Below are 12,826 nucleotides of genomic sequence, written 5' to 3'. Positions count from 1 at the left end.
TCTTCATCACACTATCAATCACTGCTTGGAGAAGGGAAGCACCTTCTGCAGGTGGGTAGGAAGACGAAGAGACTGAGTGTGGGGGTTGAGGGTGGTCAGGAAGGGAGGAGTAAGGATTTAGACTTAGGAGGAGAGAGGGTGGAATGTGTCATGAGTTTCCTCAAAATCGGTGAATTCTGAATCTCATCATTTTCAGTGAATGAACTCAGATGATTCACTTCCCTTCATTAGCCCTCTATTTTCCTCTCTGTGTAATGGAAAGGGAAATGCTTGCACTTGCTTTAAAGACAGCGGAGCATATAGAATCCAGCTTGGGGGAGTCATGAGCACATGAAATTATACATCATGCGGGCTATCGATGTTATACTGGTTTTCTCCTGAGCAAAATTTTTGAGTATACTAGCTTCTGGCTGAATGTATTGCCTTAAACATCATTGACTTCTTGGCAGTACCTACCAGTTTCCAGTTTGCCTTGTCAGTCCTTTCCTCCTGGGTATACCCTTTTGCTTCCAGTAAGCAGCCATTGCCAGCCGGCATGGTAACGCAAGCAGAACTTCTAGGACCAGGACCTAGCTTTGGTTCCTGGAGGGAACTCAAGATCTAGGTCTGGAAACCGATGACCAACACTCCTTTAAGGCCACAAGTTCCTGACTGAGGAAGTAACTGGGCTTGGGTTAACGACAAAGAAAATTTTGGCCAGGGCTCAAAATATTCATGCAGAGGTCTGAGCTAACTGTCGGGTGGGGCTAGGAATTGGGCCAGAGACTGTGAGGCCGGGAAGGGTGAGAAAGAGTAGGGGTTGGAGGCTGAAGCTGGAGGGACCAACTCAGCCTCCCTGTTCAGGGCATTATTGACGACAGAGTATAACCCCAGGGTGCAGCCCCTGGGCTTTCTGCTTTCCATGAGTAAGGAAGCAAGTATGTGGCTTCCTCTGCCCTACTCTTTCCACTCTTTCCACAGGCTGCTGGGGGCCCAGCAGTTCCAGCACTTCCCTATCATATTTCAGTGCCTGCTGTGACAACAGCATCTTTTCCCTGAGCGCTAAGCTAAATACAGGGAGACACATCAGACCCACGGAAGCTCTGTGACCAGCATTCAGTGCCTCCTTCCCAGAACTGCAGAGGAATCCGTCTACCCCGGGTGTAGGGGGAAAAAGAGAAGAGCTTCAGGCCACAGACAGCGGACAAGAGGGGGAGGGAATGGGAGTCAGGGCTATGGGGGGTGAACAGCACATGCAGCTGGCCAGTTGCTGGGAACTGTTGGCTCAAGACACGGCATCCCCACTTAACTGGAATTCTGGGATCCACTCCAGAGAATTGCTGGTCTTCTGGACCAGTACAGCCATAGTCAAGAAGGCAAGGCAGGCATTCAGGGTAGGAATTGTAGCTTGCAAAGTTCATGCTTCTTTCTTTCTTTCTTTCTTTCTTTCTTTCTTTCTTTCTTTCTTTCTTTTCTTTTCTTTTCTTTTCTTTTCTTTTTTTCTTTCTTTTTCTTTTTTTGAGAGAAAGAGCATGTGTGCATGCATGTGCGAGCAGAGGGAGGGGCAGAGGGGAGAGAGAGTCTCAAGCAGTCTCCACGTTCAGTGTGGACCTGAGCTTGATCTCACGACCCTGAGATCATGACCTGAACTGAAATCAAGAGTCAGACACGCAAGCGACTGAACCACCCAGGTGCTCCGAAAGTTCATCCTTCTATCTCTAGTATCTTAGAACTGTGCCTGGCACATAGTAGGCCCATGATAAGTACTGAGTACATAAATGGATGTTTTCCCACACAAGCATGATCTCACAGGCATAGGCAGAGCAAGTGTTGCCTTGTTTTGCAGATAAGGAACTGAGATCTAGAGAGTTAAGTGTCTTGCTTAAGGTTATTCAACTTGGATGTGGCCCACCTGGGGCTAGACGCTGTACTCTCTCTATAGTATCATGCTGAACGTTTTGGTGTAGCAACCCAGGAATATACCCTGTGACTTAGGTCTCGCTGGTCAGAAAATAGCCTTTTCAGGGGCCCAGTTTCCTGGACATAGTCTCAGGGCCAAGTTTGGATATCCTGGTTCTCTTTGGACACCTGGCATCTGCCTGCTCCTTTAGAGAGGCTTCAAGAAAGGGGGCCTCTTTATTAGTCTCTGTTGCCACATTTGACTTGGAACTTTGGCCCCCTGACACACAGAGGCTTGGCTGGTGGTGTGACTCTGGGAGACAGGAACAGGATGAAATTCTGAAATTATGTTCCTTATTCTCTTACCCTTGATAAAAACTTCAGATAGCCTACATCACCAAGTTAGCTCCTGGAACTCAGTCAACCAACTAAATCATCAATCAACCAACTAAACCCTACACTAAGGGTTTCAGGAACTAGGAACCCACAGGCTGAGGAGTATTCTGGAAGGCAGTCTCTCAAACCAGCAAGAGGGCTCCCCTGAGCCAGAACATGGTATGTCATCTGGCCCTCATCTTCACAGCATTCTGTCTTGTACACCTCTTGTACCCCTCTCCATGGAGGCAGTGAGGTATAGAGCGCGGGAACAAGGATAAGGGAACCTGGGTCCTAGTGCTGCCTTTGCCAACTCATCAAGTCTGTATCTTTTCTCCACCTCATTCTCCTCATCGGCAAAATGAGAATAATGATTTCCAGCTATGCCACAAAGAGGAATAGATTGTATCAAAGAGCTTTTTAGCACAAGACAGAAATAATACCAGTACTATTTTTTTTACGGTAAGAAGAAAAGAGAGTAGGAAAACTAACAGGGTGCCCCAAAGCTCTCTGTTCCCACTTGTTTACTGATCCATTCCCCATTAAGCACCTATGTGAACAAGGCATGTGTCCAGTGCTGAGGAAGAGACAAAGATATTTAAGATATGGTCCCTGTCCTCAAATAATTGAAAAGACTAACACAGCTGGGCACCAAAAAATGGACACAGAGATTTCAGGGAGCACCAAAGATCGCAGAGTGGAAAGAAAGTGAGGAGTTGGAGGCTTCAGGGTTGTTCAACCAGGTGAAGGGACTGTAAAGGGAAGGAAGGGGAAGAAGAGTGTCAGCTGCATAACGGTCTCCAAGCCTCTTTGTCCAGGAGGAAATGAGGTCATCCTGCTCTCAAGAATCAGCATGACAGCCTCCAGCCAAGTAATCTGGAGTCATGAGAGCTGCTGGGGGCGCTCTATGAATCATGACAGTGTGCTGGGAATTTCCTGATACCTAACCTAGTAGTTTCGGGGTAAGTCCTCAGGCTGCAACATTTCTGTTTACATTTTGATCACGTTTATTTGCAATTTATGGGTTCTAAATCCAAACAAAACATGCTACAGTCTTCTAGAGGAAGCAGCGAGGCGAGCTCTGGACCTATAGCACCTCTGACTCAGTCCATTCCCTGAGATGCTGGCAGCTCAGCTGGCCACAGAAAAACTCTCTACAGAGGGTGATGGGTTGCCTTCCTCATGCAAGCTGCATGGTTAACTCGCACTTTCCCCAGGCAGAGGCTGGCATCCTGAGACCTCTGACAGGAGCAGAGCAAAGAAGCTTTCCTCTTCCCTACTCTCCTGGCAGTCTCTTGCCTCTCTCAAGTAGATCCAGACCCAACGTCCAGGTTTGCCAGGCAACAAAATGTCATAGGCCTAGGCAGAAAAAGGGACCGAGCCGTGGGCCTGGCTTTAGGGCCCTCGTGAGTTACAGGGACTCAGCCCCCTTTCCTCCCATTAGGGGGGACAGTCCTTCTGTATAGAAAGAAGTGACCCCCAAGCCCTGGTTCTCTACACTAGGGGAAAGGGTTGGGATGGACGAGCTTCACGGTCCCTGCTGTGCTCCTTCAACTGTGTCTGAGGAACACGTACCAGTGCGTGTCTATACAACTACGTGAGCTTGCCCTCAGGCAGGAAGAGTGGGTGGAGTCCTTTACACATGGTCTGTCTTCCTGGAGGCCAATCTTGCTGGATAAACAATTATTTTACCTTATTAGAAGCAAGTCTTTATGATGAAGTCTAGAATACTAAATACATACGCATTTTTAAAAAATCTGTAATTTTATTTTTGGAATGGGTGATACAAAGGTATGCTTTCAAAAACTTAAACAGCGCAAAAGGACATACAGTAAAAAATAAATCTCATTCTTGGCCTCCAGTTCCCCAATTCCTCTCCTTAGATGTGAAAACAGAACTTCCTACCTCTCCACAGTTTACTGCCTATGTTAACAAGGCTTTACTATTATTTTGTCTTTATTACCTAACTATACTCTGGCCCAGGCAAATAAAGGGATTGTTTGTTATAGGAACGTTTTGAAAGATCCATCAATAATCCAATAGAAAGCATCAATAGTTTGTGGCCTTAGACTTTGTTCTCACAATCCTATAATATACCATGATCTTTATCCAATCCTTATCAAGTCTTCACTTTCAAAGACCACCCTTAAACCAAATGGCAAATTCTCAGTAACATCTGATCTTGCCTACACGCTGCCCTGGCCAGCCACTACCAAAGGCCCTTACCTTGGTAAGCGATAAACTCAACTTTGTCTTATCCACTGGTTGTGTTGATGAATTTTGGGGAGCTAGTATTCATAGCTCCTGTTAGCAGGAGTTAGCCAGCGTGTGTCATGTGCATTTTCTTTCTTTTCAAAGATTTTATTTTAAGTAATCTCCTACACCCAACCTGGGGCTGGAACTCACAACCCAGAGCAGAAGAGTCGGGTGCTCCCGGGATTGAGCCAGCCAGGAGGCCCCTGTCAAGTGCATTTTCACGCTGAGAAAGAGACTTAGCTCTAAGGGCTGCGCACTATGCCCCTATACCCAGGGTTCCTAATCACTCTCTTTGGCAGTTGGGGGCCGAAGGTGGAAAGACTGGAGAAGAGCTGATTTAGGGGACCTGGGAAGAGACAGTAGAGCTGGACAGAGGACAGTCTCTCTAGCGCGATTGGAGGCCCTCTGCCCTGGGGTGGGCCCCAGGCCAGGTGAATGGGAGGAGGGGGTGAGGAATTTAGATGCCTCTGGAGCTCTCTGTTCGTCCCCTCCGCTGGGGACCGCTCTGCCCCTCACTCTGAGTCAAGGCTGTGGAAGCCCACGGGTACAGGTCGCGGCTGTCCCCAGGGAAGCTGAGGGACGGGAAGGGTTGGGGAGATCCCAGGCTGGGGCGGGGCCAGGCTGGGGCGGGTCCTGATATAGAGCCCCGCAGCCGGCTCGCAGCACAGCGCGGCGACTGGAGCCCCAAAGCCCCGCGGATTGTCCGAGGGTCAACCTGTCCCGCCGTCCCGGTTCTGTGTCCCTCCTGCCGCAGCTACTGGTGAGTGCAGGCCACCCTAATTGCGCAGGGCTGGTCCTGCGGGCTTCCCTTCCCCCAACTCCCGCGGCCCCGGCGGCCCCGGCGGCCCCGGCTCGGCAACAGCGGCCGAGCCTGAGTCACCGCTCCCGGTGCCTGTGCATCCCCCCGTGGGTGCCCGGACGCCTGAGCCCCCAGCGGGGACAGACGGCTGGGCCTGGGGAGCCTGGTCAGCGCGTGCGCGCCCCGCAGGAGACCTAGGGATTCCCGCCGCGAACTGCGGTAACCCAGCCGGCCCACCTTCTCGCTCCTCCGCTTCTACCTCAAGTTGACTTCTCCCTCCCTTGCAGACCCGCTGTCTAGAGCCCCAGCCTCGCCACCATGAGAGTCCTGGTGACGTGCCTGCTCCTCTATGCCCTAGTGGTGAGCGACTCTGAAGTAAGTGGCTTTCCCGCTCTGACTTACGGCGGCGGGAGGGGGCTTGCAGGATCCCGAACAGCGCCGGGGAGTGGGAGAGTCGCGGCTGCCCTGGGAGCTGGAGTCTCTGGATTCCATCCACGGCGGGGCCAGACCATCGGCGGGGGGTGGGGGGGTAGGGGGGAGGCGGACAGGTGTGGCAGTGGGAATCCTGAGAACCAAGGGAGTTCGCACATTCGGGCAAGGGAGGAAGAAGCCTCAGAGACTGTCCCCCGCCCCCCCGCCTTCTTGCACCCTGTATGTGAAGCTTGCTTGAGTCAATCCGTTTCTACCTGCTTGAAACCTATGATCTTCCATGTGAGGGCTAGTTAGATATGAACGAGGTGAAGAGAGAGGGAGCCGGAGGAAAGGGTGAGATTTGGGATTGGGGCCAGTTTGTCGTCCATACCGCCCGGCCTTGAGTTCCAGGAGCATGAGACCTTTGATAAACTTTCCCCTCCCCTCCATCTCTTCCAGGGCAGCCATGAACTTCATCCAGTGTCTAGTGCATGTGAGTATCCACCCATTGCACAATATCTGACTGTACAGCCCTCTTGGAAAAGACTCAGGGGGCAGCCCCTCCCTGACCCTGCTGCAGGGCTGGCTCCCCCTTGCCTCCTCCTAGGCTCCTTGCTTACGTAATGCCACCTTTGTGATCTCCAGCAAACTGCGGTTGTCTGAATGGAGGAACATGTGTGTCCTACAAGTACTTCTCCAACATTCATCGATGCAGCTGCCCAAAGAAATTCCAAGGGGAACACTGTGAGATAGGTATGGGGATCCTGACTCTAACTGGGGAGGAAGGGGCACCAGAGATTTGGGGGCAGGAAGAGATGGGCGGGGTACAAGAGCAGGCGAGAGTTAGGAGTTGGAGGTGGAGCGGGGGACATCTTCATCCCTGTGTGAGACACACAGTCAAACACAAACACATACTGTTTCATGAATCTCTGGCTGCACAAATGTGGGATGGGGATGGAAGGAGACCCTATCTAGTGTTTTCTGCCAGGCCTGAAATCATGTGAGGCCTGACAGGATCTCTAAAATGCCTGTCTGAATTTCCTCTTCTTTCTAATATCTCTCATCCTCACATTCTTCCCTAGATACATCGACAACCTGCTATGAGGGGAATGGTCACTCTTACCGAGGGAAAGCCAACACCGATATCAACGGCCGGAACTGCCTGGCCTGGAACTCTCCCACCGTTCTTCTGAAACAGTACCATGCCCTCAGACCTGATGCCCTTCAGCTGGGCCTGGGCAAACACAATTACTGCAGGTGAGGTGGAGGCAGCAAAGACCCTCTCATAGCCCCACAGAAACACTTGTTACCATCCCCCGTGTTTCCAGAGTGCTGTCCATAGCATGAGAAAAGCAAGGCCTCTGGCTGAGTTTTCCCTGGAGGGGAAGGAGATGCATTCTGGGTTGGAATGACACCCTCCCCCCCTGTGTTCCCAGGAACCCAGACAACCAGAGAAGGCCATGGTGCTATGTGCAGGTTGGCCTAAAGCAGCTTGTCCGGGAGTGCATGGTGCAAGAATGCTCTTTTGGTGAGTGTCACTGACCTGTTTATGACAGTAGGGTGGAAGGGGACAATTTCATATGTCCCTTTATTCCATCACAGGAGGGTCGAGGAGGGAGGCCTGCCTGGCCTTGAAAAACTGGGAGGTTAGAGAACAAGAGAAGGACACTATCTTACTTGCCTCCCTGAGACATCCTTCTCTTTCTTCTCCAGGAAAAAATTCCCTCTCTCCTTCGGAAAAAGAGTTTCAGTGTGGCCAGAAGGCTCTGAGGCCTCGCTTTAAGATTGTTGGTGGAGAATTCACCACCATTGAGAACCAGCCTTGGTTTGCAGCCATCTATAGGAGGCACCGTGGAGGCTCTGTCACCTACCAGTGTGGTGGCAGCCTCATCAGTCCTTGCTGGGTGGCCAGCGCCACACACTGCTTCATGTAAGTCCTCTGTCTCTTCTCCCTGACCCTCCTGCCTTACCCCAAACACATCTCATTCTCCTTCCCAGCAAAGGATGCCACTTAAATTTACCCCCTTAGGCCCCTTCCATGCACTCCATGGCTTTGGGGGCAAGTCATGCTCTGAGGTCGCTGTGGAGGGGAAGTGACAAGATCTCATGAGATCAGACTATCTGACAAGCCTCCCCTCCCACAGTAACTACCAGAAGAAGGAGGACTACATTGTCTACCTGGGTCGGTCAAAGCGTAACTCCAAGACACCTGGGGAGGTGATGTTTGAAGTGGAAAAGCTCATCTTGCATGAGGACTATAATGCTGACAGCCTGGCTCACCACAATGATATTGGTGAGTGGAAAACCCTTACCTGCCATAATGATGATGGTTAGAGGAAGAGGGGTCCAAGAAGAGACACAAATGGGAGGTTGAGGTTGTAGGGGAACTGAAGATCCTGCTTTGTATAGCAAAGGGACATATGTGAGGGGCCTACTGCTCCTCCGCAGAGTCTTTGAATTTCCAAACATTTAGACTCCCCTAGATGGCAATGGCCCCATGAGTATAGGACGCGGGCTGGGAGGCCCCTTCTTTTGTTGGCTACAACTTCTGCCTGTCCCAGGATCTGGAACTTAGAGCATTGGGCTGAATTTAGCCCATTTACCTCAGCCACCCATACATCTGTATACAGCAGCCCTGGCTGGCCAAGCCCTATGTCAGCAGCTGGAACAAAGCCCTTGAGGCATGGGACAGGAGAGGCTTGTTTCAGGTAATAAGCTACCAGCAGACCTCCAGGATGATCTCTGACACTAAATGATTTAGGGATAGACATCCAGTCCTTCAGCATTTGGAGGGGAGAGATGGTGACCACCTGGTCAGGTAGAGATCTTTCCCCCTGACCTCTTCTGCTTCCCTCTTCCCCCAGCCTTGCTGAAGATCCGCTCCAACACGGGCCAGTGTGCACAGCCATCCAGGTCCATACAGACCATCTGCCTGCCTCCATCGGATGGCGATGCTCTTTTTGGCACAAGCTGTGAGATCGCTGGCTTCGGAAAAGAGAATACCAGTAAGTGACATTTGGGGCTGGCTGAGAGGGTCCTGGGGGAGTGTTGTAACCTGGAAGTAAGCTCAACTTGATCAAGAGAGGACTGTGGAGATAGCGATGGGAGCATTGTGGAGGTAGCAGATGGGTCCAGGGATGGAGTGGGGAGCACTGTTTAGGGAGTTATGTGCCATAAAGGTAAATAGATGGGGGGTAAGGGGCTATACATGGGGTAAAGGCTCAGATTTGGGTGGGAAAGAATAAAGGCTTTCCCTGGTAGGGACACTGTTTGGTCCCCTCCTGGCAGAGAGTCCCAGTAGGAAGGCTGGGCAGACACACCTTAGTGTAAACTTCTCTTTGTTTCCTCCGTCTAGCTGACTACCTCTATCCAGAGCAGCTGAAAATGACCGTCGTGAAGCTGGTTTCCCACCGGGAGTGTCAGCAGCCCCACTACTATGGCTCCGAAGTCACCACCAAAATGCTGTGTGCTGCTGACCCACAGTGGGAAACAGATTCCTGCCAGGTGAGAGTTCCAGCCTCTCTTCCTGTCACCCCCAAATCTCTCCTGGGCCTGTCCCTGCCAGCTTCGGGGAGCCTCTGTCCAGCCAAAGCCCCAGAAAGTCAGAATTAGGAGCTCAGGTCTTAGTTTAAATTAATCCTCATGTGTTTACCAGACATTTGTTGGTAGCCTGGCTCTGTGCTAGGCACTTCAGACTGGAGAAGGGAAGGGAACAAGACCATAAGAAAGAAGAAAACAATAGAAAACAATACAACTCAGTCCCAGGGTGTGGTATGGATTGTAAATGATCAGATGTTTGGGAGCGAGAGGTGAATACTAATTAGGTGGTCACAGAGGGAAGGCTTTAAAGAGAATGTGACTGGAGGAATTTGAGGAGGCGCAGGGAAGAAAGACCGTTCCAGTTGAAAGATACAAAAATGAGAATGAGCATGGCGTATTCCAGGATGGGGAGGAAAAGGTTCTGAGAATGTAGATGGAGTTGTGGTGGACGGCAGGGGATTTTAAACTTGATATGGTAGGAAATGGGGAGCCACTAAGGACTTTGATTCTAAGAAATACTTCTCTCTCTCTCTCTCATGACTGGGTGATTGGATCAGATGGCCCCCTCCTCCCTTTTCCGAGGGCTCACCTTCTGTGTCTTTGGCTTAACAGGGAGACTCCGGGGGCCCCCTGATTTGCTCTGTCCAAGGCCGCCTGACTCTGACTGGAATTGTGAGCTGGGGCAGTGGATGTGCCATGAAGGATAAGCCAGGCGTCTACACAAGGGTCTCAAAATTCCTGACCTGGATCAGCAGGCACACGGGGGAACAGAATGGTCGAACCCTCTGAGGCTCCCCAGGGAGCCAAGGGAAGAGAGGGGTACCACCCACTTCCATGCTGACTGTCGTTTTTGCAGGAGGACCGTCTGCATCAGCTCTGTATAAGGACGAACCTGAGGAAGACAGGCTCTTGCAGAGATGCTTTTGCTTGTCCCACCCACCAGGGTGAGCAACAATAGCTTGATCCTCAGATACAGGCCTGGGTGCTGAGTGCCCAGATCCCCTGGGGCCAGGACGGAGGGATGGCCCTGACCCAGGATGGTTATTGACCAGTTTTTTGTCTTTTTCTGAATGAAAGCCTCCTGGAGTGAAAAACGCCATTTCCTGTGCATGGGTAGAAGGAGAGCCAGCACCCCCAACAGTGGGCATTCATGAGGCCCACTGTTGGGAAATGAATAATTTCTCAATTAGGAAATAGAACAGAATCGAGGTCTCTTGAGGGAGCTTGGTCTCTTGGGGAGTGGAGACACTGACTTGAGGGAAGGGCTCTGACATTCCATGAATGTATCAGGAAATATTATATATGTGTGTATATGTTTGCACACTTGTGCACGGGCTGTGTCTGTGAGTAACAGCTGGTGTTCCTGTGTTTGACTGCAAGTCTAGATATTTCCCTAAACTGAGTGGACTATGATGCCACATAGAAGGGTCTGTCTGAAGAGGTCCTGGGTCACTCCTAGGGCCTCTTGGGTCTCTCATGTGATCATGCCTATGAATGCATCATTCTGGGGCATGGCATGTGACCAGCACTAAATTTTCAGTTTCACTTTTACATAGATGTTCTTTCTTGGCCAGTTATCCCTTCTGACCTTTCATCTGAGTTTATCCAATCCTCACTGGATGAGGTGAGGACCACTCCTATACACTGAATATTTAATAATTATATTCTGCTATTTTTATTTATATCTATTTTTGTAATTTTGAATAAAGGTCAATAAAATGTGATTTTTCTGAAGACTTTAGTTCTTTCTTAGTACTTGTATGGGAGGGAGTTGGGGAGGATAAAAAGTGGAAAATGATGATGGTGGCATCTACCCCAGAGTTCTTAAGGGCTGAATCTCTGGACTTAATGGGGCTTTGGAAAGTAGAGGCTAGAAGAGTTGTAGAATAAGTCCTCCATAGCACATAAGGTACAGTCTGGTGTGAAACTGCATATCAACTGTCAATTCCCTCCTTAGCCTGATGCCTTTGTACAGCGCACATCTTGTACAGCTGTACACAGTGATCCTCATAGGATAAGTCCCGCCATATTGTGTTCACTCTGCCCATAACAATCCTGGGGCTGACCTCAACCAAGGAGAATACCTGCATGAGTGAAAACTGCTGATCCAAAACCCAGCCCAGCTTGAGTGTGGCATTTAGGGAACGGAAAACAATTTCCCAACATCCGTGTGAGGGACTGGTGCTAAGTTTTCTGTGTGTTAATGGAGCTCATGATCAGTCACTGCTATCCCCAATATCAGGGGACTCAGAATCTAAAGCTAGGGTATCCTAATGGAGGTGACCACACATTTTGAACCAAACATCAATTTCTGAAGAACTGGGGTGTAGAAGGCAGGTGGGGAGGGGCGCCTGGGTGGCTCAGTTGGTCGAGCATCTGCCTTCGGCTCCAGTCATGATCCCAGGGTCGTGGGATCGAGCCTGGCATCGGGCTCCCTGCTCAGCGGGGAGTCTGCTTCTCTCTTTCCCACTGTTGCTCCCTCTGCTTGTGTTCTCTCTCTCTGTGTCAAGTAAATAAACACTTAAAAAAAAAAGAAGAAGAAGAAGAAGACAGGTGGGGAGATACAGCTGGACGCCAAAATGTTGGAGTTTCCAAGCCATGTTAATGGGTTTTGGCGGTGTTTCTTAACCAAGTCACCTGAGAACATTTTTAAAAATATATACATGTTGCTGCTCCACCCACAGAGATTATAATTCAGCTCAGGGCTGGTGCCAGGAATCGTGAGTTTAGAAAAGTTCCTCGGGTGTTTCTGATAAGCACTCCTGATTGAGATCCTTTGGGGACAACTGGCCAGATTATGTGAAGGGCCAAGTAATTTCAAGATATTGTCAGTATGTGTTCTCTGCATGAATAGTTTTTGGAATGGAGTTTGGGGGTGCAAATTCTGGGCTTCCTGTTCAGATGCTCCCTAGACCATGTGCGCCTGGAGGGCAGGGGCCCAGAGTATTCTGCTTTTAATCCCTGTAATCTAGCATGTCGTCTTATTTATTGTGCTACAGTGCATGGGTTATAGAGTTGGGTCGTCTGGACTAGAATCTTGGCTCTGACACTAGCTGTGTGACTTGGGAAAGACTCGTAACCTCTCTGTGCCCCAGTTTCCCCATCTGTAAAAAAGAGATAATAATGTTATAAGGAATGTTATAAGGATACATGAGTTCACAAATACTGGCACCTAGTAAAGGCAAAAAACGATGGCTGTTATTACAAAACTGTAAATTCTTACAGAATCGAGTGGGAGCCCCCTCCTCTCTTCTACCCAGGATTGCATTAGTGGGTTTTGTGGGAGCTGAAACTTGCCAGGAAAGAAAAGGCATGATGTGAAGCTAAGGGGCCCAGCCCAGGCTGAGTTGCTTCTCAGCCTCTGTGTCCCCCCCCCCCCAGGGGCCAAGAAAGATCTTGTTCCAACATGAGCTGTTCCAGCATCAGGGCTCACAGACACTGAAAACAGGAAGTATGAGCCCCACCGGCTGGGTTGAGCAATGACACTGCTAACTCTTTTCAGATCATTTCCCAGCCACCACCCAGACCTGACACCCCCACCTCCCCACCACCGCAGCCCCAGCCACC

At 50.2% G+C, this 12,826-nt stretch overlaps 1 protein-coding gene across 1 annotated transcript; it reads left to right on the top strand.

Annotated features, from left to right (window-relative positions):
• Nucleotides 1-5,127: 5,127 nt before the first annotated feature.
• PLAU (plasminogen activator, urokinase) lies at nucleotides 5,128-10,993 on the top strand. Its single transcript, XM_026504496.4, has 11 exons — nucleotides 5,128-5,269; nucleotides 5,596-5,683; nucleotides 6,179-6,212; nucleotides 6,365-6,472; nucleotides 6,802-6,976; nucleotides 7,156-7,247; nucleotides 7,433-7,649; nucleotides 7,864-8,012; nucleotides 8,584-8,724; nucleotides 9,075-9,223; nucleotides 9,872-10,993. Exons 2-11 carry the CDS (start codon nucleotides 5,627-5,629, stop codon nucleotides 10,046-10,048), a joined length of 1,299 nt encoding a protein of 432 aa, XP_026360281.1. The 5' UTR covers nucleotides 5,128-5,269; nucleotides 5,596-5,626; the 3' UTR covers nucleotides 10,049-10,993.
• The last annotated feature ends 1,833 nt before the right edge of the window (nucleotides 10,994-12,826 follow it).

This window comes from Ursus arctos, unplaced genomic scaffold, assembly GCF_023065955.2.
Source record: "Ursus arctos isolate Adak ecotype North America unplaced genomic scaffold, UrsArc2.0 scaffold_7, whole genome shotgun sequence".
In the NCBI taxonomy this organism is placed as follows: domain Eukaryota; kingdom Metazoa; phylum Chordata; class Mammalia; order Carnivora; family Ursidae; genus Ursus; species Ursus arctos.
The sequence above is the reverse complement of the archived record's forward strand: the minus strand, read 5'-3'. Positions and strand labels throughout refer to the sequence as shown.